Here is a 27,542-nt window from a genome sequence, read left to right as displayed (position 1 = left end):
TTTCACTGTTTTCTTTTTTTGGGAATTTTATTTTTTATACAGCAGGTTCTTATTAGTTATCTATTTTTTACATATTAGTATATGTATGTCAATACCAATCTCCCAATTCATCCCACCACCACTACCACAACCCCCCGCCACTTTCTCCCTTTGGTGTCCATACATTTGTTCTCTACATCTGTATCTCTGTTTCTACCCTGCAAACCAGTTCATCTGTACCATTTTTCTAGGATCCACATATGCGTTAATATACGATATTTGTTTTTCTCTTTCTGACTTCACTCTGTATGACAGTCTCTAGATCCATCCACGTCTCTGCAAATAACTCAATTTTGTTCCTTTTTATGGCTGAGTAATATTCCATTGTATATATGTACCACATCTTCTTTATCCATTCATCTGTCAGTGGACATGTAGGTTGCTTCCATGACCTGGCTATTGTAAATAGTGCTGCAATGAACATTGGGATGCATGTGTCTTTTTGAATTATGGTTTTCTCTGGGTATATGCCCAGTAGTGGGATTGCTGGGTCGTATGGTAATTCTATTTTTAGTTTTTTAAGGAACCTCCATACTGTTCTCCATAGTGGCTGTATCAATTTACATTCCCACCAACAGTGCAGGAGGGTTCCGTTTTCTCCACACCCTCTCCAGCATTTATTGTTTGTAGATTTTTTGATGATGGCCATTCTGACTGGTGTGAGGTGATACCTCATTGTAGTTTTGATTTGCATTTCTCTAATTGTGATGTTGGGCAGCTTTTCATGTGCTTCTGGCAATCTCTATGTCTTCTCTGGAGAAATGTCTATTTAGGCCTTCTGCCCATTTTTTGATTGGGTTGTTTGTTTTTTTAATATTGAGCTGCATGAGCTGTTTATATATTTTAGAGATTAATCCATTGTCCGTTGATTCTTTTGCAAATATTTTCTCCCATTCTGAGGGTTGTCTTTTCGTCTTGTTTGTAGTTTCCTTTGCTTTGCAAAAGCTTTTAAGTTTCATTAGGTCCCATTTTTTTATTTTTGTTTTTATTTCCATTAATCTAGAAGGTGGACCCGAAAAGATCTTGCTGTGATTCATGTCAAAGAGTTTTCTTCTTCTTCCTATGTTTTCCTCTAAGAGTTTTATAGTGTCCGGTCTTACATTTAGGTCTCTAATCATTTTGAGTTTATTTTTGTGTATGGTGTTAGGGAGTGCTCTAATTTCATTACTTTACATGTAGCTGTCCATTTTTTCCAGCACCACTTATTGAAGAGACTGTCTTTTCTGCATTTATATCCTTGCCTCCTTTGTCATAGATTAGTTGACCATAGGTACATGGGTTTATCTCTGGGCTTTCTATCCTGTTCCATTGATCTGTATTTCTGTTTTTTTGCCAGTACCATATTGTCTTGATTACTGTAGCTTTGTAGTATAGTCTGAAGTCAGGGAGTCTGATTTCTCCAGCTCTGTTTTTTTCCCTCAAGACTGCTTTGGCTATTCAGGGTCTTTTGTGTCTCCATACAAATTTTAAGGTTTTTTGTTCTAGTTCTGTAAAAAATGCCACTGGTAATTTGATAGGGACTGCATTGAATCTGTAGATTGCTTTGGGTAGTATAGTCATTTTCACAGTATAGATTATTCCAATCCAAGAACATGGTATATCTCCATCTGTTTGTGTCATCTTTCACTTCTTTCATCAGTGTCTTATGGTCTTCTGAGTACAGGTCTTTTACCTCCTTAGGTAGGTTCATTCCTAGGTATTTTATTATTTTTGTTGCAGTGGTGAATGGGATTGTTTCCTTATTTCTCTTTCTGATCTTTCGTTGTTAGTGCATAGGAATGCAAGAGATTTCTGTGCATTAATTTTGTATCCTGCAACTTTACCAAATTCATTGATTAACTCCAGTAGTTTTCTGGTGGCATCTTTAGGATTCTCTGTATAGTATCATGTCATCTGCAAACAGTGACAGTTTTACTTCTTCTTTTCCAATTTATATTCCTTTTATTTCTTTTTCTTCTTTGATTGCCATGGCTAAAACTTCCTAAATTATGTTGAATAATAGTGGTGAGAGTGGGCACCCTTGTCTTGTTCCTGATCTTAGAGGAAATGCTTTCAGTTTTTCACCATTGAGAATGATGTTGGCCGTGGGTTTGTCATATATGGCTTTTATTATGTTGAGGTAGGTTCCCTCTATGCCCACTTTCTGGAAAGTTTTTATCATTAATGGGTGTTGAATTTTGTCAAAAGCTTTTCTGCATCTCTTGAGATCATATGGTTTTTCTCCTTCAATTTGTTAATATGTTGTATTACATTGATTGATTTGTGTATATTGAAGAATCCTTGCATTCCTGGCATAAAACCCACTTGTCCATTGTGTATGATCCTTTTAATGTTTTGTTGGATTCTGTTTGCTAGTATTTTGTTGAGGATATTTGCGTCCATATTCATCAGTGTTTTAGGTCTGTAATTTTCTTTTTTATAGTATCTTTGTCTGGTTTTGGTATCAGGTTCATGGTGGCCTCATAGAATGAGTTTGGGAGTGTTCCCTCCTCTGCAATTTTTGGTAAAGTTTGAGAAGGATGGGTGTTAGCTCTTCTCTAAATGTTTGATTGAATTCCCTGTGAAGCCATCTGGTCCTGGACTTTTTTTTTTTTTTTTTTTTTTTCTTTTTGCGGTATGTGGGCCTCTCACTGTTGTGGCCTCTCCCGTTGCGGAGCACAGGCTCCGGATGCGCAGGCCCAGCGGCCATGGCTCACGGGCCCAGCCGCTCCGTGGCATATGGGATCCTCCCAGACCGGGGCACGAACCCGTATCCCCTGCATCGGCAGGCGGACTCTTAACCACTGCGCCACCAGGGAGGCCCTGGTCCTGGACTTTTGTTTGTTGGAAGATTTTTAATCACAGTTTCAATTTCATTACTTGTGATTGGTCTGTTCATATTTTCTATTTCTTCCTGGTTCAGTCTTGGAAGGTTATACCTTTCTAAGAATTTGTCCGTTTCTTCCAGGTTGTCCATCTTATTGTAATAGAGTTGCTTGTAGTAGTCTCTTCTGATGCTTTGTATATCTGTAGTGTCCATTGTAACTTCTCCTTTTTCATTTCTAATTTTATTGATTTGAATCCTCTCCCTCTTTTTCTTGATGAGTGGCTAAAGGTTTATCAATTTTGTTTATCTTCTCAAACAACCAGCTTTTAGTTTTATTGATTTTTGCTCTTGTTTTCTTTGTTTCTATTTCATTTATTTCTGCTCTGATCTTTATGATTTCTTTCCTTCTACTAACTTTGGGTTTTGTTTGTTCTTTCTCTAGTTCCTTTAAGTATAAGGTTAGATTGTTTATTTGAGATTTTTCTTATTTTTTGAGGTAAGCTTGTATTGCTATAAACTTCCCTCTTAGAACTGCTTTTGTTGCATCCCATAGGTTTTTCGTCATCGTGTTTTTGTTGTAATTTGTCTCTAGGTATTTTTTGATTTCCTTTTTGATATCTTCAGTGATCTCCTGCTTATTTAATAGCATACTGTTTAGCCTCCATGTGTTTGTGTTTTTTACGGTTTTTTCCCCTGTAATTGATTTCTAATCTCATAGCGTTGTGGTCAGAAAAGATGCTTTATATGATTTCAATTTTCTTATATTTACTGAGGCTTGATTTGTGACCCAAGATGTTATCTGTCTTGTCGAATGTTCCATGTGCACTTGAGAAGAAAGTGTAATCTGCTGTTTTTGGATGGAATGTCCTATAAATAGCAATGAAATCTATCTGGTCTATTGTGTCATTTAAGGCTTGTGTTTCCTTATTAATTTTCTGTCTGGATGATCTGTCCATTGGTGTAAGTGAGCTGTTTAAGTCCCCCACTATTGTGTTACTATCAATTTCCTCTTTAATAGCTGTCAGCAGTTGTCTTATGTTTGAGGTGCTCCTTTGTTGGGTGCATATATATTTATAATTGTTATACTTCTTTTGGATTGATGCCTTGATGACTATGTAGTGGCCTTCTTTGCGTCTTGTAATAGTCTTTATTTTAAAGTCCATTTTATCTGATATTTGAATTGCTACTCCAGCTTTCTTTTGATTTCCATTTGCATGGAATATCTTTTTCTATCCCCTCACTTTCAGTCTGTTATGTGTCCCTAGGTCTGAAGTGGGTCTCTTGTAGATAGCATATATATGGGTCTTGTTTTTGTATCCATTCAGCAAACCTGTGTCTTTTGGTTGGAGCATTTGATCCATTCACGTTTAAGGTAATTATCAATATGTATGTTCCTATTACCATTTTCTTAATTGTTATGGGTTTGTTTTTGTAGGTCCTTTTCTTCTCTTATGTTTCCCACTTAAAGAAGTTCCTTCAGAATTTGTTATAGAGCTGGTTTGGTGGTGCAGAATTCTCTTACCTTTTGCTTGTCTGTAAAGCTTTTGATTTCTCCATTGAATCTGAATGAGATCCTTGCTGGGCAGAGTAATCTTGGTTGTAGGTTCTTCCCTTTCATCACTTTAAATATATCATGGTACTCCCTTCTGGCTTGTAGAGTTTCTGCTGAGAAATCAGCTGTTAACCTTATGGGAGTTCCCTTGTATGTTATTTGTCATTTTTCCCTTGTTGCTTTCAATAATTTTTCTTTGTCTTTAATTTTTGTCAATTTGATTACTGTGTGTCTTGGCATGTTTCTTCTTGGGTTTATCCTGTATGGGACTCTCTGTGCTTCCTGGACTTGGGTGACTATTTCCTTTCCCGTGTTAAGGAAGTTTTTGACTATAATCTCTTCAATTATTTTCTCGGGTCCTTTCTCTCTTCTTCTCCTTCTGGGACCCCTATAATACGAAATTTGTTGCGTTTAATGTTGTCCCAGAGGTCTCTTAGGCTGTCTTCATTTCTTTTCATTCTTTTTTCTTTATTCTATTCCACAGCAGTGAATTCCACCATTCTGTCTTCCAGGTCACTTATCCATTCTTCTGCCTCAGTTATTCTGCTATTGATTCCTTCTAGTGTATTTTTCATTTCAGTTATTGTGTTGTTCATCTCTGTTTGTTTTTTAATTCTTATAGGTCTTTGTTAAACATTTCTTGTATCTTCTCGATCTTTGCCTCCATTCTTTTTCCGAGGTCCTGGAAGGTTGCCTATCTCCACTTCATTTAGTTGTTTTTCTGGGGTTTTATCTTGTTCTTTCATCTGGTACATAGTCCTCTGCGTTTTCATTTTGTCTATCTTTCTGTGAATGTGGTTTTCCTTCCACAGGCTGCAGAATTGAGTTCTTCTTGCTTCTGCTGTCTGCCCTCTTCACTGTGTTCTTACGATAAGAAAAAAGTAGACAACAAACCTTAGTTTAACAAAAGAAACCGAAAACTGTCTTTTCTAATTTTTATAACATATACACTTAAATATTTGGCTGTGTCGTGTATGTCATTGTGTTTTACATTATGACTTATGTGGAACTTCCTAATCAAATATTTGGTGTTAAAAGAGGAAAGGCAGTCTTAGGCATCATTTTACATGGTTACAAAGTATTCAATATATAATTTCTAATTTGTAACATTCTTTCTAATTGTAAGGTGTATATCAGTTTATTGAAGAAAATTTTAGGAAACTCAGAAAGGTATAAAGAAAGTAAAAATTTACCTGTAGTCTCCCCATTCAGAGTCTACCATAAACCATAGTGTTTATCCTTCTATATGCATATTACATATTTATATTTTTAATCAGGAAATCATTGTTATAGATGCAGTTTGTATTCTAGAGTTCCAATAACTTTCATTATGCCAGGTTTTCATCGTCTTAAATACAGCTGACCCTAGAACAATTGGGGGTTAGGGACGCCAACCCTCTGCACAGTTACAAATCCAAGTATTACTTTACAGTGGGCTGGCCCTCTGTATCCCTGATTCCGTGTCCATGGATTCAACCAACCACAGATCGTGTAGTACTGTAGTATTTATTGATAAAAATATGAGTATAAGTGGACCTGCATAGTTCAAACTCATGTTGTTCAAGGTTCCAGCTGTAGTCTCCAATGGTAGTATATAGTGGTTGCATGATATTCAGCCATATAAACATAATATTCTTTATTTAATCCTTTATTACTTAGAGATAGTTAGATACATATTATTTATATTTAGATATTGAAAAATAAATTTTGTTAAAGACAGAAATTCCAGCCTACTGCTGAAAACAGCTGATTCAAATCCTCCTTTCAGAACAAAATTGTGATTTTTGTGTTTGGGATTTCTCTAATGGTATCAGCAAATTTTGTCCAGGTTTAAATAGAATATTTTAAGCCTTTCATCTTCCACATCTTAGTGATTCCCATTCTTTTTTTACTCTCATAATGTTTTCTTGTATTTAGGTAGGGTTTTTTTTTCCATTTACAAAAACATTTGAAATGATTAGGAATTATAAAAAAATATTGATTCACATAAAAATGTTTATGGCATGCTATTATTAAAATGTTATAGAACAGTATTTACAATATGATACTAATTTTGTTTTTAAGGTATATATGTTGTATATGCATATGTTCAAAGATTAGAAGAATATATGCCGAAATCCTAACAGTGGTTACTTCTTAGTGGTAGGGTTCTTCTGGGAGCATTCTGTTTTCTGGATTCTCTACAGTGAACATATTCCCAGAAGGAAAATATTTTTTAAAACATAGCTAAGTGCCATATTTTTGCAGAGCTATAAAGAATTCTATAGTTTAGTTAAAGACATTCTAGACATTCATTTAGAAAGATGTGAAAATAAATGACTATACAATTCAGTATAAAAGTGTAGGGCCTCCCTGGTGGCGCAGTGGTTGAGAGTCCGCCTGCCGATGCAGGGGATACGGGTTCGTGCCCCGGTCTGGGAGGATCCCATATGCCGCGGAGCGGCTGGGCCCGTGAGCCATGGCCGCTGAGCCTGCGCTTCCGGAGCCTGTGCTCCGCAACGGGAGAGGCCGCAACGGGAGAGGCCACAACAGTGAGAGGCCCGCGTACGGCAAAAAAAAAAAAAAAAAAAAAAAAAAAAGTGTATATATAACTAAAAGGAAATATCATTGAGTAGTAGAATTAGAATAGTGTTAATGAAGAAAGTGGTGGTTTTGAGCTGAATCTTAAAAGGAAATGTACAGTTTTTTATTGGAGAAGACAGTGAGTTTATACCCCCAAAGGACAGCATCCCAAAGGCATGTGTCTGGGAATGAGTATAGAATGTGGAGAATAGTAAAGAGACTAAACGTAATCAGTATGTGATTGTTCTTTTAAAACAGAAAGTCTCTATTTCATGTTAATGATCAGATATTTAAAAAAGAAAAGAGAAATCCTGAAGTTTGGGGAACTAATGCATTTGTGTTTTTTAGAGAATTTCACTGTTTTAGTACCAGTTGCTCTCTACTTGAACATTATTTTTCATGGTTACAAATTATATAATCAATGTTTGTATAATTGTTTCAGTGTTGATTGTACTGAAACACTGTATTAGTTGAAAAATTTCTTTTCAGAAACTGAATAGTGAAACTTATGGTTAGTCAGTAGATATTCTAATGCCATGATACTAAATGTTAGCTCAAATAATCAGCGTTTAAATATAACTTTCTTATGTCATAGGGCTTTTGCCAAGATGGCTTCAGCTCCTACCAGCTATGGCAACACTACCGCTAAACCAATGGGGTAAGTATTTTTAATAATTCTGATTGAATAAGTCTGGTACTCCAGACCATAATTGGACTTTTGTGCCTTAAAAACACAGTGTGACACTTTGGATGCAGAAAGTTTTCATTGTGATACAGAACAAATGTCAGCATGTCTTTAGCTTCCGTAGGTAGTTTGAATTCTGTATTTTACATGGTATGGCTTTGTATGCTTCCTTGTTCTTAAAACACTATGTTTGGGCTTCCCTGGTGGCGCAGTGGTTGAGAGTCCGCCTGCCGATGCAGGGGACACGGGTTCGTGCCCTGGTCTGGGAAGGTCCTACATGCCGCGGAGCGGCTGGGCCCGTGAGCCATGGCCGCTGAGCCTGCGCGTCCAGAGCCTGTGCTCCGCAACGGGAGAGGCCCACGTACTGCAAAAAAAAAAAAAAAAAAAATTATGTTTTTCATTTTCAGAAGATACATGAAATTTAAAAACTGGTTTTATAGCAATGTTGATAATATAGACTTGAAGCTAGACACTCAAGACCTAGCTTCAAGATGGAACTAGGCATACTGCTAAATGACAGAGAGGAAATCCTCAGGGCTGGGTATGACTTCTGACTTCAGAAAATCCTGTACAGTATGTGTGGTTTTCAGAGGAGCTGAACAAAGTGATTCTAACTGCTCTTTTCCATACCATACTAGCTTCAAATTCCTAGCTTATTTTTTGGAGCTTAGAACAAAAGCATGAAACTGGAGGAAAACAGGTTTACCTACCCCGAGCTGCCAGTTTTAATGAAACAGTTTCCAAAAAGTAAAAGTACTTGGCCTAAGACAGGGCCTTGTACGTGCTTGGCCAAATGAATCCATCTGGCCTCACCTTCAGACAGTGCTGTGCAGGTGAGCCCACTAACTCCCTGAGAGTTACCTGGCACCTGGGAATTGCCTCAGAACTGTCCACTCCAACAGAGATTACTTTCTTTTGTTTTTGTTAAAGAAATGATTTCCATTCTGTCCATCTCTTCATTTCAGAGGGGAGTAGGACAAGACAGGAAAAATGAAAATATATTTGGAAAATTACTCTTATGCATTTAATGAAACAGACTTTCCAGCTCTTTGTCTTAAAATCTTACTGCATCTTAAAAGCATATTAGATTTCTTATGGATTTTGTAGTTGAGAATTTTAATAAAATGTGTTATAAGAAAACCTTGGATGATTTGAAGGCTTTCTCTAGCCTTCTTTTTTTTAAATTAATTTTTATTGGAATATAGTGCTTTACAATGTGTTAGTTTCTGCTGTGCAGCAAAGTGAATCAACTATACATATACATGTATCCTCTCTTTTTTGGATTTTTTTCCAATTTAAATCACCACAGAGCATTGAGTAGAGTTCCCTGTGCTAAACAGTACGTTCTCGTTAGTTATCTCCCTAGCCTTCTAATATCAAAATGCAAGATTACCATTCTGTCCCACAAAGCATCCTTTGATTCCATGTGAGAGACTTTTTGAACCACAAATATAAAACCAATATGGCAAGTCATTTGTATTATTTTTGTTGTTAAAAATTCAGACACTAAACAGTCTTCTGAGTTGAGGTAGAATTCATCAAGTATGTTGTGCTTCACATTTTTATATGATAGGTTTTGTGTATGAGGAGAGAAAGTATACAATGCAGGATTCGGTCTAGCAGCTATGATATAGAGAACACAGTAACTTTTGACCTATTCGTAATACTTATAGACATATATGTTTTGAATATGTCAGTGTGTTTTGAACTCCTAAAGTGAGTCATCTGAATTACTATCTTTTTTTAATTGAAGTATCGTTGATTTACAATGCTGTGTTAATTTTTGCTGTACAGCAAAGTGATTCAGTTATACATACATATACATTTTTTAATATTCTAGATTACTATCTTTAATTTATTGTTTTAACATTAAGACAATCAGGAAAGCAAGGAATTCTCTTCAGTTAATAATTCGCTTGAATACTATAGCTAAGGCTTAGCAATTAAAATGTTTACATTGAGGGCAGCTCTCAATTTTTATATTTTATTAATATCGACTAGTCAGAAAGTTTTATTACTATTTTATTGTTAAATAAAATTGTGGCAGCGGTGTCCATGGAAGCAGAAATTCTCAGGTCACTTCTGTTTAGTGAAAACAAAGGTGGTAGGCACAGAGAGCATCAGCATGTATTGTGTAATCAGACAAGTATTCTGTCTGTAATTGGAGAGATAATTTGTACTTAGTGCAGTCCTCTTCTTTTGCACCTAGTCTCTTATCACGAGTCATGAATACAGGATCACAATTTGTGATGGAAGGAGTGAAGAACCTGGTATTGAAACAGCAAGTAAGTACAATTGTTAGAAAACTGGTAACTTTTGAATATAAATGTTGGCAGGTTGATAGCTCAGATAGAGCAGCTTCTACATATATTCAAGTACAAATATTAGGAATAAAATAAAATCAGGGGTCCTTTACTGGTATATTTAAGGATGTGAGGGTGTTTTACAGGTATAGTTCACAACTCTGTAATTTTATGCTTTTTTTTTTAATTTGTTAATTGGACTTTACTGACATTTTGATTTCCTTTAACTATTATCAGGTTTGTGAAAGTATATTAATTGAAAAAAATGAACTTAACCTTAGAATAATGAACTGTTACATAAATGCATATCATTTAAGTTTTAACATATATTAGAAGAATATTAATAAGCTAATAGCCTTAATAGTTTAAAAGCCTGTGTAAATTAAAATAAAAATATTTTAAGTAGAATATATGTTTTGAAATAATGTAACTATAGCTTGATTTCATACTTCATTTTGGAATAACAGTCTTAGTTTTAAACATAAGACTTTTTTTAATGACTTTTGTATTTTTGTTTTCCTGTTATTTTCATATATAGATATTTCTGCTTCAGAGTAATCATTAATTGATTTGGTTTCAAACTGGACTTGTTTTTAACTTTTTGTTATGGAAATTTTCAAATACACGTTAGTATGTCAAATACTCCTGAGCCCTTCACCAAGCTTCAATACTCAACATCGTGCCATTCTTGTTTCATCTTCCCCACTTATATTTTTTTATTTGATTTATTTTTAACTGGGATATTTTAAGGCAAATCTGAGATATAATATTTCACACATAAATATTACAGTTTGTAGTGAGGATTTTAAAGGCCAAATTAAGAAAAGAGAGTTAATTATCAGTTATTCAGATCTGAATATTAAGTGTTTACTTACTTGTTTTCAGAATAAACTAGATCTTTTGTTTCTCTGAACTTCTTCCACACTTTTTATCTTTCTTATGATGTTTACCTGTGGTATTTTGTATTAACATTATTTATATTTTACTTCTTTTTTTTCCAGTTTTATTGAGATATAGTTGATACATATTGTTTTACTTATTGATGGCAAAGAATTTTTTCCCCATCTTTGAATTTTCCATAGCAGTTTGCCGAAAGTAGGTATTCAATTTTAGTTTGAATGAGTGAATAAGATTTTATTGTAAAAAAAACATGTAGTGTTAATAAAGAACAGTGAAAAATCCTAATTTGCTGTCTTTGACTAAAAGGCTGATTACTTCCTAACTTTCCTTCAGAGACATTCCAGATGGCTTTATTTCCTAAGTACTTGGGAAGGCTTTTTAGCTTCATTATCACTCTTAGGAACTATTTTCCGTCCTTCCCATTCTGTCTCTCTTCTGGTAAGAGGCTACTACTAAATACTTAATCCACTTTTTTACTGGTTCACAGTACTTCCCTGAGTCAGTTTATCTGTACTCTCTTAGACTACTGAAGGTGAAGAGACATAAAAATAGGAGGTTGGGCACATTAGTGACCAACATACTATACTTACAGTTTAACCTAGCACCTGTTAAAGAAAAAATTACTCATGACACTCATTAAAGTACAGTAAGGCAGACTTTATTCAGAGGGACCATTGAGAAAGATGTTGGGACCATCACAATGGAGTTTTGAAGTCTGGGAGAGAGATTGGGCTAAGTACAAATACAACAAGGAAAAGTGGGAATTTATAGCCAAGGAGCAGGGTGTAAGGAATCAGTGGTTGGAAAATACTAAGAGGAAATATCAGGGATAAAGGAGTATCCTGGCTAAACCAACCTAACAGGATTCTTGCTGAAGCAGGCTAGTGTGATTGGACATCACCTGGGAGGTGGTAGAAGGTGAGGAACCCGATGAGATACTGAGGGTGGTTAGATACCGAGGATGGAGGTGCTGGCTATAAACTGACTTTAGCAGGATTCTTTCTAAAATTGGACAATGCAGAGATGGACACAGAAGTCCACAGGTCGAGGCCCAGTTGAAAAAGTTCAAAGAGCCTGAGTAGAATCTCGTCTAGGAGAGAATCTTTGTCATAGCACTCTATTTATTATCAACTATGGACAAGATGATTTCATATGTGAGACAAAGGGGGAACCACCAGTTTCTAAGACTACATCTGCCTTTTGCTAGATAGACTGGCTATTGTATAACTACGTATAGTTAAATTTAGTTTTAAGGAAAAGTACATATTTTACTTAACATGTCACTGTTAGAAGGAAATCCCAGTAGTAAGATTCCCTAAACAAAGGAATCCTTGTCACAAATAACTGATAGCATTGAGAAATTACAGGCTTTAATCTTTTTTTAAAAAAAATTTATTTATTTATGACTGCATTGGGTCTTCGTTGCTGCATGCAGGCTTTCTCTAGTTGTGGCGAGCGGGGGCTACTCTTTGTTGTGGGGCGTGGGCTCCTCATTGCGGTGACTTCTCTTTGTTGCAGAGCACGGGCTCTAGGCACACGGGCTTCAGTAGTTGTGGCATGTGGGCTCAGTAGTTGTGGCACACGGGCCCTAGAGCACAGGCCCAGTAGTTGTGGCGTATGGGCTTAGTTGCTCCACGGCATGTGGGATCTTCCCGGACCAGGGCTCGAACCCGTGTCCCCTGCATTAGCAGGCGGATTCTTAACCACTGTGCCACCAGGGAAGTCCTTTTCATCTTTTAAATGATCAAATTTACTTTTTGAACTTATTACCTTAGAGTCACATGATATACATCCCCAAATGATGCCTGTAAGAAGGGTCTAAAGTGATCGACTTAAATATTTTATTGTGCTAACACAACAGTGTGTTTTATTTAAAGTTAAGTTTATAAAATGTAAAAACAGATTATCCTCTGTGACCTCAAATCCTTTTGCTTTTCTTAACATTGCAAATAACATACTGCTTTGATATAGGCAGTTTCTCACTTACAGAAGTAAAATTTGAAATAACTGGTGGTTACCTCTTTCTACATCACATTTCTATCACCACTGCTAAGAGAGCCAGGCCAGTTTTTTAAATAGATGTTAATAAGACTTTTTAGGAAATATTTATTGATTTTGGGGATAGTGGTTCATTATATATTGTGAAGTAAAAATAAAAGTCATTATAAAACAGTAAATTCAATATGATCTTTTTGTTTTTGTTTAAAAAAAAACAGAAGATACTCAAGGATATATAACTAGGTTTTAAATGTTAGTTTTTCTAGGTGAGTGTATTCACCTCTGATTACTTCCATATGATAAATTATTAGACTTGAATTATGGAATCAAAAGAGTGAACATTTCTAATTGTTCTTAGTAAATGTTACCAAATTGCTGTCCAGAAAAGTTGTACCAATTTGCAGTGATTTGCAGCACCTGTTTCTCTATATCCCACCCAAACTTGGACCTGTGTGTATGTGTATGTGTGTAATCTTTGTAAATTTAATACTTTTAAAAAGTCTCTTGTTCTAGAAATATTTAAACCTGTAGAAAGCCATTTTTAAAGTTACACTGTCCTAACGTTCTAAAATTTAGAGAAACTGCTACAGGTAGATATAGGGCAGGTTGGGAACTGAGAAAAATGTCAGAGAAGAGACTGGAAGAGATGAATTCTTTGTTTCACACTTGTAAAATTCTGTTTAATTTATGCCTCTTAAGTCTCTAAGTATTTGTTTCGATTTTTTATCTGAATAAGCATTTTAAGCTATAAAAACATTAGATAGAATAGGATGTCTTGTCATGTCCAGTTTTCTAGGTCACTTATAAGAGCCTTTTATACTTTTTTGTTTCTTGGGCAGCATAAGTTTTATGTATCACAAGTACTAGCTATCACATAAAACCATTTGAATGATATTTGCAGATTTGAAATATACTTATGTGAGGATAATTGTACAAGAACGTGATGATGAATAATGTAGTGCTAAGTTGCATAATTTAAAAGTCTTCTATTTCACTTTCTTTGGCTTGTTTGCTTAAATAATCACTCTTTTTAAAATGAATTAACAACAAATAAATTGCAAGCAGTGGAATTCAGTAGATTCAAAAAGACTTAAAAGATATATCATCTAATTGCAATGTATAGCCCTTATTAACATTATAATTTGAACAGTGAAACTGTAAGAAATAAATTTATGGAGCAGGAAAATTTTGATACTGACTAGATATTGAGCTGTATTAAGAAATATTTGCTGATTATTTTAGGTGCGGTAGTAGTGTTATAGGGGTTTTTCTTCTTTTAGGAGTTCCTATATTGTGGAGATATATATACTGAAATATTTATTGCTAAAATGATTTGATACTGGGGACTTGTTTTAAAACAGCCTAGGGAGTGGGGAGTGAGAGTATAGATAAAATAAGAATTTGCCATGAGTTGATAATTGTTGAACCTGAATAATGGAAATTGATGTGTTTTATTGGGTCCAGGTAATCCTGTTTCTTGATTTTATTGCCATTAATATGCTATGGTTTTGGAAAAATACCACTTTATATATTTTATTCTTTCCTCATCTGTAAGATGTGGATGTTGGATTTACTCTGTAGATCCCTTCTGATTTATAATTTTTAAATTTTGGAAATAGGTGATCCATCCTATTCCCCTTCCTCCTATCTACTTCACTGACAACTTTCCAATATCCGCATACTCCATCTTATTCTTTACTTGGCTAATACAGTCTTCCAGATATGTATTCTCTTCAAGAAGATACACATACTGCTTTTCATTCTTCAGGACTTTGATAATCAAGACAGCAGCAACTCTTGTCCCAACTTCACTGCCTAGTTCATCATCAGAGTATCATCCCAAATCCAAGGCTACCCGGGGTGGGGCGGGGGTGGCGGGGGGTGGGGAGTTGGAAATAGTCACCATAGACCAGATGGCAATACAGGGCAACAAGTGGCTAATCCTAGGAGAATTAGAGGGGAAAAATGTTTTTAACTGTTTTGGATATAGGGCTGTATTATGTTTTTTAGATTGTCTGTTTTTTAAATTTCTTTGCATATTTTATTTTAATTTTGTTTTTAGGCAATTATGCCATCAGAAACAAAATTAACATTGTTTTTATTTAAACTTTTCCAGTGACTAAAATCATAAAACGTGACTATGGTCATAAAACTATTAAGGATTTTTAGAAATTAATTTCTCACTGTATTTTTTTTCTCCCAGTAATATTTCTAGTTCATATATTTGAAATTTGAACATCTTGGAAATAGTGATCCTTAATTTAGGATATTCACATGTATGAGACTCTGTCTCTCAAATCTAAATAGATATAGAGGCTTTTGGGCTTCCCTGGTGGCGCAGTGGTTGAGAGTCCGCCTGCCGATGCAGGGGACACGGGTTCGTGACCTGGTCCGGGAGGATCCCACATGCCACAGAGCAGCTAGGCCCGGGAGCCATGGCTGCTGAGCCTGCGCGTCCGGAGCCTGTGCTCCACAACGGGAGAGGCCACAGCAGTGAGAGGCCCACATACCACAAAAAAAAAAAAAAAAAAAAAAAGATATAGAGGCTTTCTACTAATAAAAATTTAGTTAGTGACCTAGACAATAATATTTTTCATTTTATTTCTGAAACAGTTTCTAAAAACAATGAAAATATGCTTGGGAATTATTTAAATAATGGGCTTTCATTTGATTAAATTTCATTTATACCTCTGTTATTGAGGTACACAATTTTTTTGTGTCTTTAAAGATGAGTGAACAGACCATTTGTTGAGTGAAGAAAATTGTATGGTTTTGTTCTGCTGTTTTCTCTCTGTTAGCTGCCACAGTTCAGTTTTTTCAATTAGTAGAACTTAGTTATCTTGTATATAAATTATTATCAATATAAAATTCATTTTAAGATGATTAACTTAAGTCTTCATGTAGGCCAGATAGAGCATTAGTTGATGACAGAGCTCTCAGAATTGTTTCCTGAAGTACTCTCTCTTTCTTAGGCCTTTAAAGACATTATGTATTTCCTTTATCATTCTCTACACTGCAAGTTTTCCTTAATGTGTGACAGTGTGTGAATTATTGTGTGGTGTGGCAGTGGTAGATGACTCTTGGTGTTATCTGGTTGTAAAGACCAAACAAAAACATAAAGAATTGTCTCTGGGCTCTTAAACTTCTGAACTGTACTGCTAGAAAGAAATTTTTCTTGTGTTATTTAATGACCTATTCACTAGCAGGCTTATCTTCAGATACAGCAGAGATATGAAATGCAAAGTAAAATTTAACTGTACCTTTTAGAAAAATCTTATTTTTATACTAAATGAAATATTCAAATTTCCAGTTATTTTCACAAATACAGTAAAAGTAATATGACTCATATGGCTTTATCACTTACATAAAATCTTTTCTGCACTTTTCTCCATTGCACATATCTAATACCATAGTACAATTCATAGAGCTAAACGGAGAATTAAAAGTAAATAGAGAAATGGATATAAAATTAATTTTAGTAAAATGTTATAATTTATAATGTTGCCTTGCTCCAGAATTCTTTCTGTTGTTCCTGTTATGTTGCAAAGTACTTCATCTTTTGTTGGTGTTACTTAGAACAAATTTGTAACTGTAGTTTTTTCTTTTGAATAAAGCATTTTTATAGATTTAAATCTGTACCCAGTTATTCTTTAGAGAAAGTTATGGTTTAGACTTACATTCTTAAGTGAACAAACTCAAGTTTATTTAAAACAAAACTTAAAAGGTAAAATTTTGAGCTCTCTTTTTCAAATTCTAAATAGAATTCAGGAAGTACATTCAGTCAGCTTGAACATTTGGTGCTTGTGTTTGTATTAAGAAGTTCCTGGCCAACAAAAATATCAGAGAATAATGAAATAGCTTTAATTTTACTTGCCTAAGATTATCTTGAAAGATTTTTACTTGCCGATCTAGAGAAAGAAAAAGGAAAAAGAAATGCATATTTTCTGTCTGGGCAAAGCAGCATTTTCCTTAGTGATGGTCCATTTTAGTAACAATAAAATGTTTTATGACCTAAAGAAAGTAAAACTTGTAAAATAGTAATTTGTTATCTACAGTTATTTGAATAATGAGATTTAATGTTGCCTCTGTTGTATGAAATCTCTAAGATACAGAGCTATTCTTTCCAAAATATTCTGTACAGTTCACAAAGGAAATATCAGTTCAAAGTGGGCAGAATACCATCCCAGTAGGAAGGTACTTTGAATAAGCATAATAGTCACTTAGTAAATTTTCTATACCCAATGTGTTGTTACGTTCAAAATAATGGTTAAAATGGTCAGATTGAAACATAGCAATAGTATTTCATATCCCCATGCATGTAAGCATGTCAAGGGGCAATCTTCTGTCAACACCAGTGTTATACATTTTATGTTCAAAGTGGAATGTGTTTTGTAAGAAGATAATATAATATGTCATTGAAAATTTGGAATTTATCCCAGGCAAAATTAAAGCAGTCAATAAAGTTGTGTGTGCATCCATTTCCCCATTTTTTCAAAGAACACAAGTATCTTTTTGGCTAGAAGAATATACATTAGAAATGAAAAAACTCTGTTAGGTCATTTAATCTCATATATTTCTGCAAACTTAAAGTACTATTTTTTAAATAAATCTGCAGAAAGGGAATGAAAAAAGGGGGTGGGGATTCTTACTCAATTAAAACAAAAGCTTACAATTACTGGTGTTAAAAAGCAGACATCCAGGGCTTCCCTGGTGGCGCAGTGGTTGAGAGTCCGCCTGCTGATGCAGGGGACACGGGTTCGTGCCCCGGGAGGATCCCACGTGCCGCGGAGCGGCTGGGCCCGTGGGCCATGGCCGCTGAGCCTGCGCGTCCGGAGCCTGTGCTCTGCAGCGGGAGAGGCCACAGCGGTGAGAGGCCCACGTACCACAAAAAAAAAAAACAGACATCCAACAAAGTAAAAAGCCCAAATATGTATTTGTACTAAACCTGGATACACCTACACATTTTTTAAAATTACGTTTTTTCTATGGAACCTTGAATAATGCCAAGGGTATTTACAACTATGACATCATTCACAGAATACTTAATCTTAGAATGTGTTTAACTGAAAGGTAAGCATACTGAACTATAGAATGATTAGGTTGTTTTGCTACTAGAGAAGAATTTTGGTTTGTTATTTCTTCTAATATTTAATAAAATACTCACTGATCTCTTCCACAGAATCTACCTGTTACTCGTATTTTAGACAATCTCATGGAGATGAAGTCAAACCCTGTGAGTAGCATATAACACTGTACTTGTAAATTCTTGAACATACCAGACTATATACAAAAAGTGATAAACTCAGAGTTTGTTGTGGGCTTAATCACAGCAGACTACATGCTGGAAAGGAAAGAGTCCATGTTCTCAAACAGCCTTTTTTAGCCATTATCACAGATAATGGGAATTGGTTTCTCAGCTGCTACATCATTCTGGCCAGCTTTCATCCAAAGTAAATGTAGATTATATCCTATATATGTCCTAAGGAGCAAGTTTCTATAAATAAAAAAGAACTACTGAGCATCAGTTGGTGTACTATAAAGAGTACCAGATCAGTTTAATTTTATGAAATTAAATTAGGAGAGGAGTGCATAGTAAAAATTTTAAGTGCATGTATTCAGATGGCACTAAGTTCTTTGGGGCTGAAAAGTAAATTAAGAGAGATAAATTGTTTGATGAAGAGATAAATGGGTAAATAAATATGAGCATTTACTTAAAGAATGGGTTTTCAAGCTATCTGTTTATAATTCAAGAAAGGAATGTAAAAATCATCACAATCTGTTTCATAAAAGAGCCCATCCTGTTACTGTGGCAACTAGAAAGAGAGTGGTTATCTGGAATAGAGAAAAGCCACATGATCAAAACCCTCGTTTGGGTTGATCTGGATCACTATAGACTTGGCATCAAGACTTAGGATACCAGGCTGAGAGAGAGAGTGAGAACAGAATCTTCAGTTAAATATGTCATTATTTTGTAATTGTTAAAACATTATTATAACATTAAAGGAAATTAACAAAAACAAATTTTAAAATCTGTCCATGTGAAAACAAAGACATAGTGTTATAAAAAAGCCCCAAAAGGGGCAATTACAGTTATGAAAGGAATGAGAGAGTTGTCTATAATGAATGATAAGCTAAAAAGGATTGGATTCTTCTATCTGGGAATCAATACAGAGAAAGTGGTATACAATGTAGTAAAAATAGATTTATTACTACATCCTAGAATATATGAAGAAGGAATGCTTCTTGAAAAGCCTGAGAGAAGTATGATTTATGATATTTGTCTTATAGACTACTACTTCATAATAGGCAGTAAATTTCTAGAAGATATTATCCCAAACAATAATAAAGATTAAAAATATAAACAAATGCAAAACTTTAGACACCATACCCACAAGGGGTTAGGCAAGTTCAGGATATTTTGTTGCTGTCCCTAATCTAGAAGTCGAGATGATGGATAAGGACAATAATAATGATAATAGCTGACATTTATTGTGCATTTCTTTAGCCAGGAACCAGTCAAAACATTTTTCATATAGCTCATTTAATCCTCATTCAAACCTTCTAAGAAAAATACTATTTTTTAAAATTATTCTCATTTTATAGATGAAGAAACTGTGGCACAATTAACTTGCCCAAGGACACACAGCTAATAAATGGCAGAGCTGGACAGGCCACATTTTTCACCACTGTGCTCTATTGATTAGGGCAAGAGCCATGACCTTCATAGAATCATAGAACTTTAGAGATTAATGAAACTGTAGAATCTTAACTATGAAGGAGAGGAAACCAAGAGATATTAAGTGACTTTTTCCAAGGCACACTATTTTTAATAACAGAATTGGAACCAAAAACCCACTACTTCTGAATTCCTGCCTACTACTCATTCCAACATATACACACCTTCCACATTTCTGTCATAGACATACAGATGGCTAAATTATGGGTCTTATTCAGATGTTTCTCCAAGTTCTGTAAGTTCATTTATCAGTTCTACTGACTTTGACTTTATAACTGAAGGCACATTACTACAGACAGATATTTTTTAATTAATTAGAAAAAGTAAAATTTTTCAGCTTTGAAAGCATTTTTTCATCCATCTGCTAGATGAGACAGATGCCTGCTCCCTCTCTTATCCCTGTCTTGTTCCCATATTGACAAATTGACTTGGAGGCTTTGAAGAGGTTAACAAAGTGTACTAAGTTAGACCTGACTAGTCATCTTGAATATATCGTATCTCAAAGGCTTTAAAATGCTATAACCTAATTCTAGATGAATTCTTATCACTAATGTTTATTAAGTGTTCTTTGATTTGTCTTGATTGGATATAATGAAAGAAAGGGATTAGGCAAGATATCAAGTAAGTTTCATCTTCCCTTGTACATCTGGCTAGTAGTGGTTTCCTGGAGCAAAGTGTTGAAGGATTATGGCACTGCCTTTGGGTTCAGGGAGAGTTCTGTGATTGATTAGCATCGTCCACCATTGAATGCAGGACTAGGTAGTGGCAACAATGCATGGTTTGTCATTGATCACGTTTGGGTAGGTTCTTCCAGAAAAGAACCAGAAAATATTTCAGAAAAGAATGAGTTCCTTTGGCTGATTGTACCATGGAGGGCAAAGGAGGCAGAGGTTAGGAAGTGACAACATTACAAACAGTAAAGCAGTACTTTCCAGCTTCTTTAATATCAAGAAGCTAGTTTCCAATGTAGTATGGAGGTCAGCAACCCCTTATCCACAACTTCTGAAGTCCACAGAGTTCTGAAAACTAAGAGATTTTATATAACTTATTTGGTGGCAAAACCTAACCTTAACTCAAGTTGAGGTTCTTCGTACTTTTGATTTATCCTACTTTATGTTAATATTCATCTATTTAGCTCCAGAAATATTAACGTGTTAGATGATGGGGTGCTGCCCTCTAGGAATATTATATTATATGTAGCTTATGCATGATATTATCTATATGCAATTTTTTAAATTCAAAATTCCAAAATACATCTAACTGCAGAGGTTTCAATTATGAGAGATTGTGAACCTGTATTAGTATTCTGGACATTCAGTAAAATCATAGACATATAATAATAATATAATAAATTCTAAAAGCAAAAATATTTAAGTACATTAGGTTATAAAACAGGTATATTTATTTTTCTTAGTTACTTTTTTTTGAAGTATAGTTGATTTTACAGTGTTGTGTTAGTTTCAGGTGTACAGCAAAGTGATTCAGTTATATATATATATTTTTTCAGATTCTTTTCCCTTATAGATTATTACAGAATATTGAGTATAGTTCCCTGTGCTATACAGTAGGTCCTTGTTGGTTATCTATTTTATATATAGTAGTATTCTTATGTTAATCCTAAACTCCTAATTTATCCCTCCGCCCCTTACCCCCCTTGGTAACCATAAATTTGTTTTCTATGTCAAAACAGGTATATTTTTGAGAAGCAATATGCATAGTGGTTAAGAGCTGGGGCATTGAAACTAGACTTCCTGGGTTCAAATCCTGGAGTTCCCACACTTACTTGTCATGTGACTTTAGGAAAGTTAAAATAACTTCTCTGTACCCCAACTTGCCCATCTGAAAAATAGGGATAAAAATAACTACCTCATAGGTGACACAGGATTATGTAATTTTACTTAGAACAATGTTTAACACATAGTAAGTGCTTGGTAAATGTTGATGGTGGTTACCCACTCTACCAAATTAATAGATTCATTAGTAGATTCATCAAGTATTCTTAAAATAAACCAAACTTGAACTTTCTAAAGAAAAATTCCATAGTCATGGTAAAGTTCTCTTTTTTTTTTAAATAGGAAACTGATGACTATAGATATTTTGATCCCAAAATGCTGCGGGGCAATGACAGGTAAGCAGCTCTTGTCTTGTGTAATTTGTTGTAGGTTTCCCCACCCCCACCAAGAATGGAAATAACTTTACTGATTTTTTGTTATAAATCAGTAACTGCTTATTATTAAAAATTCAAACTATATAGAAAACTGGTAAGTAAACAGTATGTATAATCTCTTTATCCAGAAGTAATCACTGGTAATTATACTTAACACTTTGATGCTTTTCCTTCCAAGTGTATACATGCAAAAAAATACATTTAGGTGTTTGTTTTTTTTAATGAAATGATGAGGGTATTACAAACTATGTGTGGGTGAAGAGAATTTGGATAATCTGTGTTTTTAAATGAATATTCTTATTGGACCAAATGAAAAGATGAGAGCTTTATGTTGGATACCAGTTGTTGGCTTTTTATTTAACTGGTCCATAAAATCTAAGCCCCTGGGAATCATTGCTGTGAATACTTCTTTATAGCAATGAAACATTCTGCAAATAATTTATATACTTTATGACAAACATGGTATGGTAAGGTATTTGTTAACTTTATTCTGGATATTATTTTTTAAGATTTAATCCATGGTGGTATGAAGAATAGCCTACAAGGTACAGAAAAAGAATAGACAGAATTAGGAGGGAAAAACCTTGCTGGAGGGATGGTCTTTAGCACCAAAACTTGGGTGAAGCTTCTTTATTGCCCATACCCTATGTTTGGGATCTTTAGAACTTTGTCTTTGCTCTATCCCAAGCTTTCACATCTTTGTAGGTAGTCAGAACAGATATCTAGTCACTAGAAAGTTGATTATTAGATTGTTTTGGTAACCTAAAAGATTATTCTTTTTTTGTGAACTTATCAGAAACACTACCAAAGTTACAGAAGAAGCTGCTGGTAGCAACTGCAGCTGGCAAGAAAGAATTTGACAAAGAATAAATTATAGAAGGGAGAGAATGAGGAGTGACAACTAATGGGTATGGGGCTTCTTTGGCGGGTGATTAAAATGTTCTGAAATTAGACAGTGGTGATGGTTTTACAACTCTGCAGATATTCTAAAAACCACTGATTGTACACTTTAAAATGGTGGATTTGCAACTCTTGATGTTCTCGAGCTTACAATTTTTCCTTCCTTGTATTTGCATTAGTAGATATATTTTGCTTTTTAGAAACTTCTGAGAAATTCTTTTAATCTTCCCTATAGTTTATGCATGATAATGAGGAGGAATATTAGCATTTATAAGACAGTGAAACAGTTTCATTTTTTAATAGACTCAGCCTTCTCTTGAGCTGTCTCATCACAATTAGATCTTGGTTTTTAATAACTAGTAATGCTGTGCTATTTAAGTCTCACTCATCTCATGTCTACTCTTAGAGGAACTTAAAGCACTCTAGAAGGAAGTTTGTGAGGCATTTCTGTCAGGGGAGCTACTGGCTCCTTCCATGGAATATTGACACAGGCCACAGAAATGAGGAAAAAATGGAACTGTGGAATCAGCCTGTGGATAATTGAGAGGTTATAATAGCTCTCTCCCCTTGGTTGAGATTTTCAAAAATGACTTGTGAGGAAAACCTAAGTTATCTTTATAAAGCCTATTTTCGCACTCAAAACAAATATATATTTGACTCACAAAAGCTTTGAAAATTGTGTTTATTAAAAGATCTCTTTGACACCAAGAAAGTATTTTTGAAATATATTACAAATATATAAATATGTAATTAATATATAAATGTTAAAAAGCTATAGCAAAATACACATCCCTTCTTCCATCCCCTCTTTGCTTCCTAAATTGTTATCCTTTCCATACATGTGTTTGCATAGTTTTTTCACAAATGTAGATACCCACAAACTGTAATCTGTTGAGTATGGTAAAAATTTTACATAATTTACCACTAAAGTATATATTTTATTAATTCACCTTAAACCCAGATTTCCACTGCTCGTGGGAACTGTTGCTCAGTCTTTCCTTTTCCCTCTCAGTCTTCTCCTAGAATTTTATTTTGAAGTCAACAAGTTGTCCCATTCCCTTTTAGACACTGAGATATGTACTTCATCTAGCTGTTCCTCTGAATCCCACTTCACTACCTGGCTCAAAGAAGGTGAAGGAAGAGAATTGTAAATACACAGCTAATAGTGCGTGCGTGCGTGTGTGTGTTTCCCATGCCTATTTTATCCTTAAGTAAAGCTTTGGGTGAAATTTTCGTGTGTGTTTTTTGTTGTTTTTCTTACAGCTCAGTTCCAAGGAACAAAAATCCATTTCAAGAGGTAAGTTCATATAAAAATCCTCTGTCCCTGAAATGGAAGGATGAAAGGTAACCAAGCAGTCTCGAAGAATATCTTTGTCCTAAACATAGCTTTATGATGGTTACTGTATGGCAGTCTTGATAAATCCAATTCTATGTACCTAAGATTCTTTATAAATGCCAAATTCAAAAATAACTTTTGGGAGAAGCCCTTTGGATTTATTTGGTATTGTTTAATTGAAGGATGAAGTTTATTTTCCTCAGAATTGTTTCTGAAAAATCTCTACTTCATTTTACTACTCAACAGAAATTAGAAATTTATAAATTTATAGACTTTTCTAAGAAATAAATTTCTTTATAATTGAAGTAGCATCAGGCACTTAGGTAAAAAAATACTAGCTAGCAAGGGATCACATCCTAAATTGTGGAATGGGCTCCAGATTAAACCCCATGTTTGAGAGTTAAAATACTGTTTTAACTATTTCTTTTAACTTATCTATTTTTTTTCTGTTTGCATTTTTAGGCAATTGTTTTTGTGGTGGGAGGAGGCAACTACATTGAATATCAAAATCTTGCTGACTACATAAAGGTACATTTGACCTTTATATTCTTTTATCATTTGAGGTTTCACAGTTGTTCCATGTCTTTAACATACTAACATTCTCTGGTGGCTCCCCTGATTCTTACATAACCCCTTTTCTAGAGGTAGTTTAAAAATCTAGCAGATAGGGAAAAATGCCCATATGTTCATTGTTTTCCTGTCACATTCATTTCTGGCTTAAAATTTTACTTGATTTGGAAAATAATATATCTTATTGACGTAATGTACTTTGCAGCTATCTTATTTTGACTTTAAATGTTTAGATACCTCAGATAAGCCCCTGTTCCAAAAATGTCTCCCTTGGTGAGATGATTTACTGAACCCCATTTACCTGAATAATAAGCACTTTTCTCTCATCTTATTGACCTAAGTCAGCAACATACTTCGAACAAACTTGGAATGTCTGCTTTTTCAGCAAACAGGTGCTTTAGAGGTAGCACGTTAGAAGTGCTGTGCTATTCAAAACTGACAGCAGCAGGGAGTGACAGCCAACTAAGCAAAAGAATATGAAGGGAAGGGTGTAACTTGAAGAGCAAAAACACCATTTAAAATGTAGAGGCAACAGAACTAGTAATTGTTGCAATGACATTTTGTAATCTTCATTTATTCACTTAATATTGAATAATGATTATTCCTTATGTCCTGTATTACATAAGACTTCAATAAAGGTAGAGGTTTTGGTACAGCAGGAGAAAAAAAATACATAGGCAGATGTCACAGAGCTTCAAAACCACCAGATACCTCCAAGGATCCTAGCTCAGTTGCACATAACATGCTTCAGAGTGTGAACCACCACTAAGATCTATACCTTGGTCTCAGGGGAGCATCAATCTTATACTAGGAGAGGTCTTTTATACCCCTCTCTGTTCATATAGCCAGAATCAGGCTGCATGACTAGGCTCAAAGGCAAAAACGAAGGGAACATAACAGAAACCAAGTATAAACCATCAATCTGTACAATTTTTAAACAGTGCTGACAAACTAGTACAAGTTGTCCCTTGATCTATCTATGAACCTTGGGCAGGACTATATTAATCTATTTCTACACACACACACACACACAAACACACACACACACACACACACACACACACACACACACACACACACACACACACCTGAAATTAATCCTGTACTTATACCCCATCCTTGGTTAGGCTTTCATAATTACATTTGTCAGCATTCTTTCTTTTTTTTTTTTTTTTTACATTATTGGACAGAAAAACAGGAAGGATAAAAACCGAAATACCAACAAATACTAACCATTTGTTATACCTGAAATGCAGGTATAACTTTAAAGAAACATTGCAGTTTACCAGATATTCCAGTGCAAACTTGTTTTTAATTATGTATAGACTGAACAACTCTTACCTGTCTCCACCACAGAAATTTTAATTTTGTGAAATGTATTGATAAGTTGAATCAATGTAACAATTAATTGTTTATTAACTAAGTCTAGTTCTTTCTCTGATCAATCACCTCCATCAGAACAACATCAGGGTTATCAGTGGTAGATATGTAAGCCCACCAAGTTATTCTTTACTTGGTTTCAGGTTACAAAATATTTTTTTTACCTTGATTATTACCCTCCACCCACAAAAACATGGTGTATAGGTAGTAGGGCACATGATACTATGACTCATCAAGCATGTAACAGGTATTTTATGTCCCTGTATCCAGGTACCTTTCTTAACAGATCATCACTCAGGTTCATATTTACACAATGGTCTTTGGCTCTTTTGTTGAACAGATTCTTTTGTACGCCTTTGAGCAGCAACAATATCCTAATTTTGCCTCCCAAAAGGGGTCCTCTGGAATATATAAAACCTGTAAAATGAGAATATGTAAAACAAAAGGAAGCATTAGAATTATTCTAGGTGTTTATCCTCTAGATGTCATTGGCATCATCAAAACATAGCACGTGAATAAACCCAGATTAAATCCTTCATAAACCTCCCAGAACCCATCTTGGACCTTCAGCTTCAAATAAAGGAGGCTATTTCTGCAGGTGTTATGGGCATCTATAAATATAGGTAAGAGTATTATTCTCTTGTTCTCAACCTCTTGCAAGGTACCAAGATAATATTAGCTTTTTTTTTCTTTTTTTTGGTATTATTTACTTATTGGTTACATTCCTGAGAATCAAGACTTCTCCATCGTCCATGTGTCATTAATTCTTACCCAGAATTTGGCCCTTGGTTTAGAAGACGATCAGATTCAGCAAGATGCCCGATCCATAGAGCTGGCAACAGTATGAGATTGGCCAGTACTTTCCCCTTTCTTCATTCCCAGTCATAGGAGGCAGGTTGGATAAGTGCGAGTTTATAAGACTGTGTTATCCACTGGTTAGTACAGATGCAGAAACTATTAATCCCAGTTTACACAGATGAAAAGAAGAAACATCCCATTCCATCATTCCTCGGACAGATTTAGAGGTATTGTCTTGATGTCTTGCTTGCAGTTAATCCTTTCTTCAGACCTTATAAAAGTGTGATTCATGTCCCTGTACTACAGGATCAGGCAGAGAAAAAGAAACATTTTTAGAAACGCAGGAGAAATTTTTAGTGGTTTCTGTGTTACTACCCCACTTCCTCCCTCCCGTTTTTCCTACAGTATCTCAACAATCTCTTCGCTGTTGATTCCCCCTTTAATTAAATGCCTGTTATGTTTTAACACACATTCTGTTATGCAAGTCACTCTTTCTATATCTTATTAGAAAGAGATGTACCTAATTTAGAAAGTAGATGTTTCAAATGTCAGTTTCAGTTTTCAGTCAGTCCACTACTTTGTGTTTGGTAAGGTATATGATGTCAGTCTATTGTGTATGCTTCTTAGCATGCTGTTGAACTGCACCTGCAGCAAAATGGGTTTCTTTGTCAAGTGATGTATATAAAGGAAGTCCAAATTGAAACAGTTTCTGCTGTGATGTTAAAGGTGTTAAAGGTATTTGCTTTAGTCACCAGGTGTATAAGTCCAAATCCAAAATGAGTGTCTATTCTGGGTAAAACCTATTGTTGT

At 34.8% G+C, this 27,542-nt stretch overlaps 1 protein-coding gene across 1 annotated transcript in view; it reads left to right on the top strand.

Annotated features, from left to right (window-relative positions):
- Positions 1-27,542, top strand: part of SCFD1 (sec1 family domain containing 1) — a 133,045-nt gene that overhangs the window by 95,340 nt on the left and 10,163 nt on the right. The window contains exons 18-23 of the mRNA XM_060096357.1: positions 7,555-7,617; positions 9,854-9,929; positions 18,025-18,078; positions 21,657-21,709; positions 23,912-23,945; positions 24,447-24,512. Of these exons, the coding sequence (XP_059952340.1) occupies positions 7,555-7,617; positions 9,854-9,929; positions 18,025-18,078; positions 21,657-21,709; positions 23,912-23,945; positions 24,447-24,512 (346 nt within the window). The remainder of the gene's footprint in view (positions 1-7,554; positions 7,618-9,853; positions 9,930-18,024; positions 18,079-21,656; positions 21,710-23,911; positions 23,946-24,446; positions 24,513-27,542) is intronic.

Source organism: Mesoplodon densirostris, chromosome 4, assembly GCF_025265405.1.
Source record: "Mesoplodon densirostris isolate mMesDen1 chromosome 4, mMesDen1 primary haplotype, whole genome shotgun sequence".
Classification (NCBI taxonomy): domain Eukaryota; kingdom Metazoa; phylum Chordata; class Mammalia; order Artiodactyla; family Ziphiidae; genus Mesoplodon; species Mesoplodon densirostris.
Note: the sequence above shows the minus strand (reverse complement) of the source record. Positions and strands in the feature narration are given on the sequence as shown.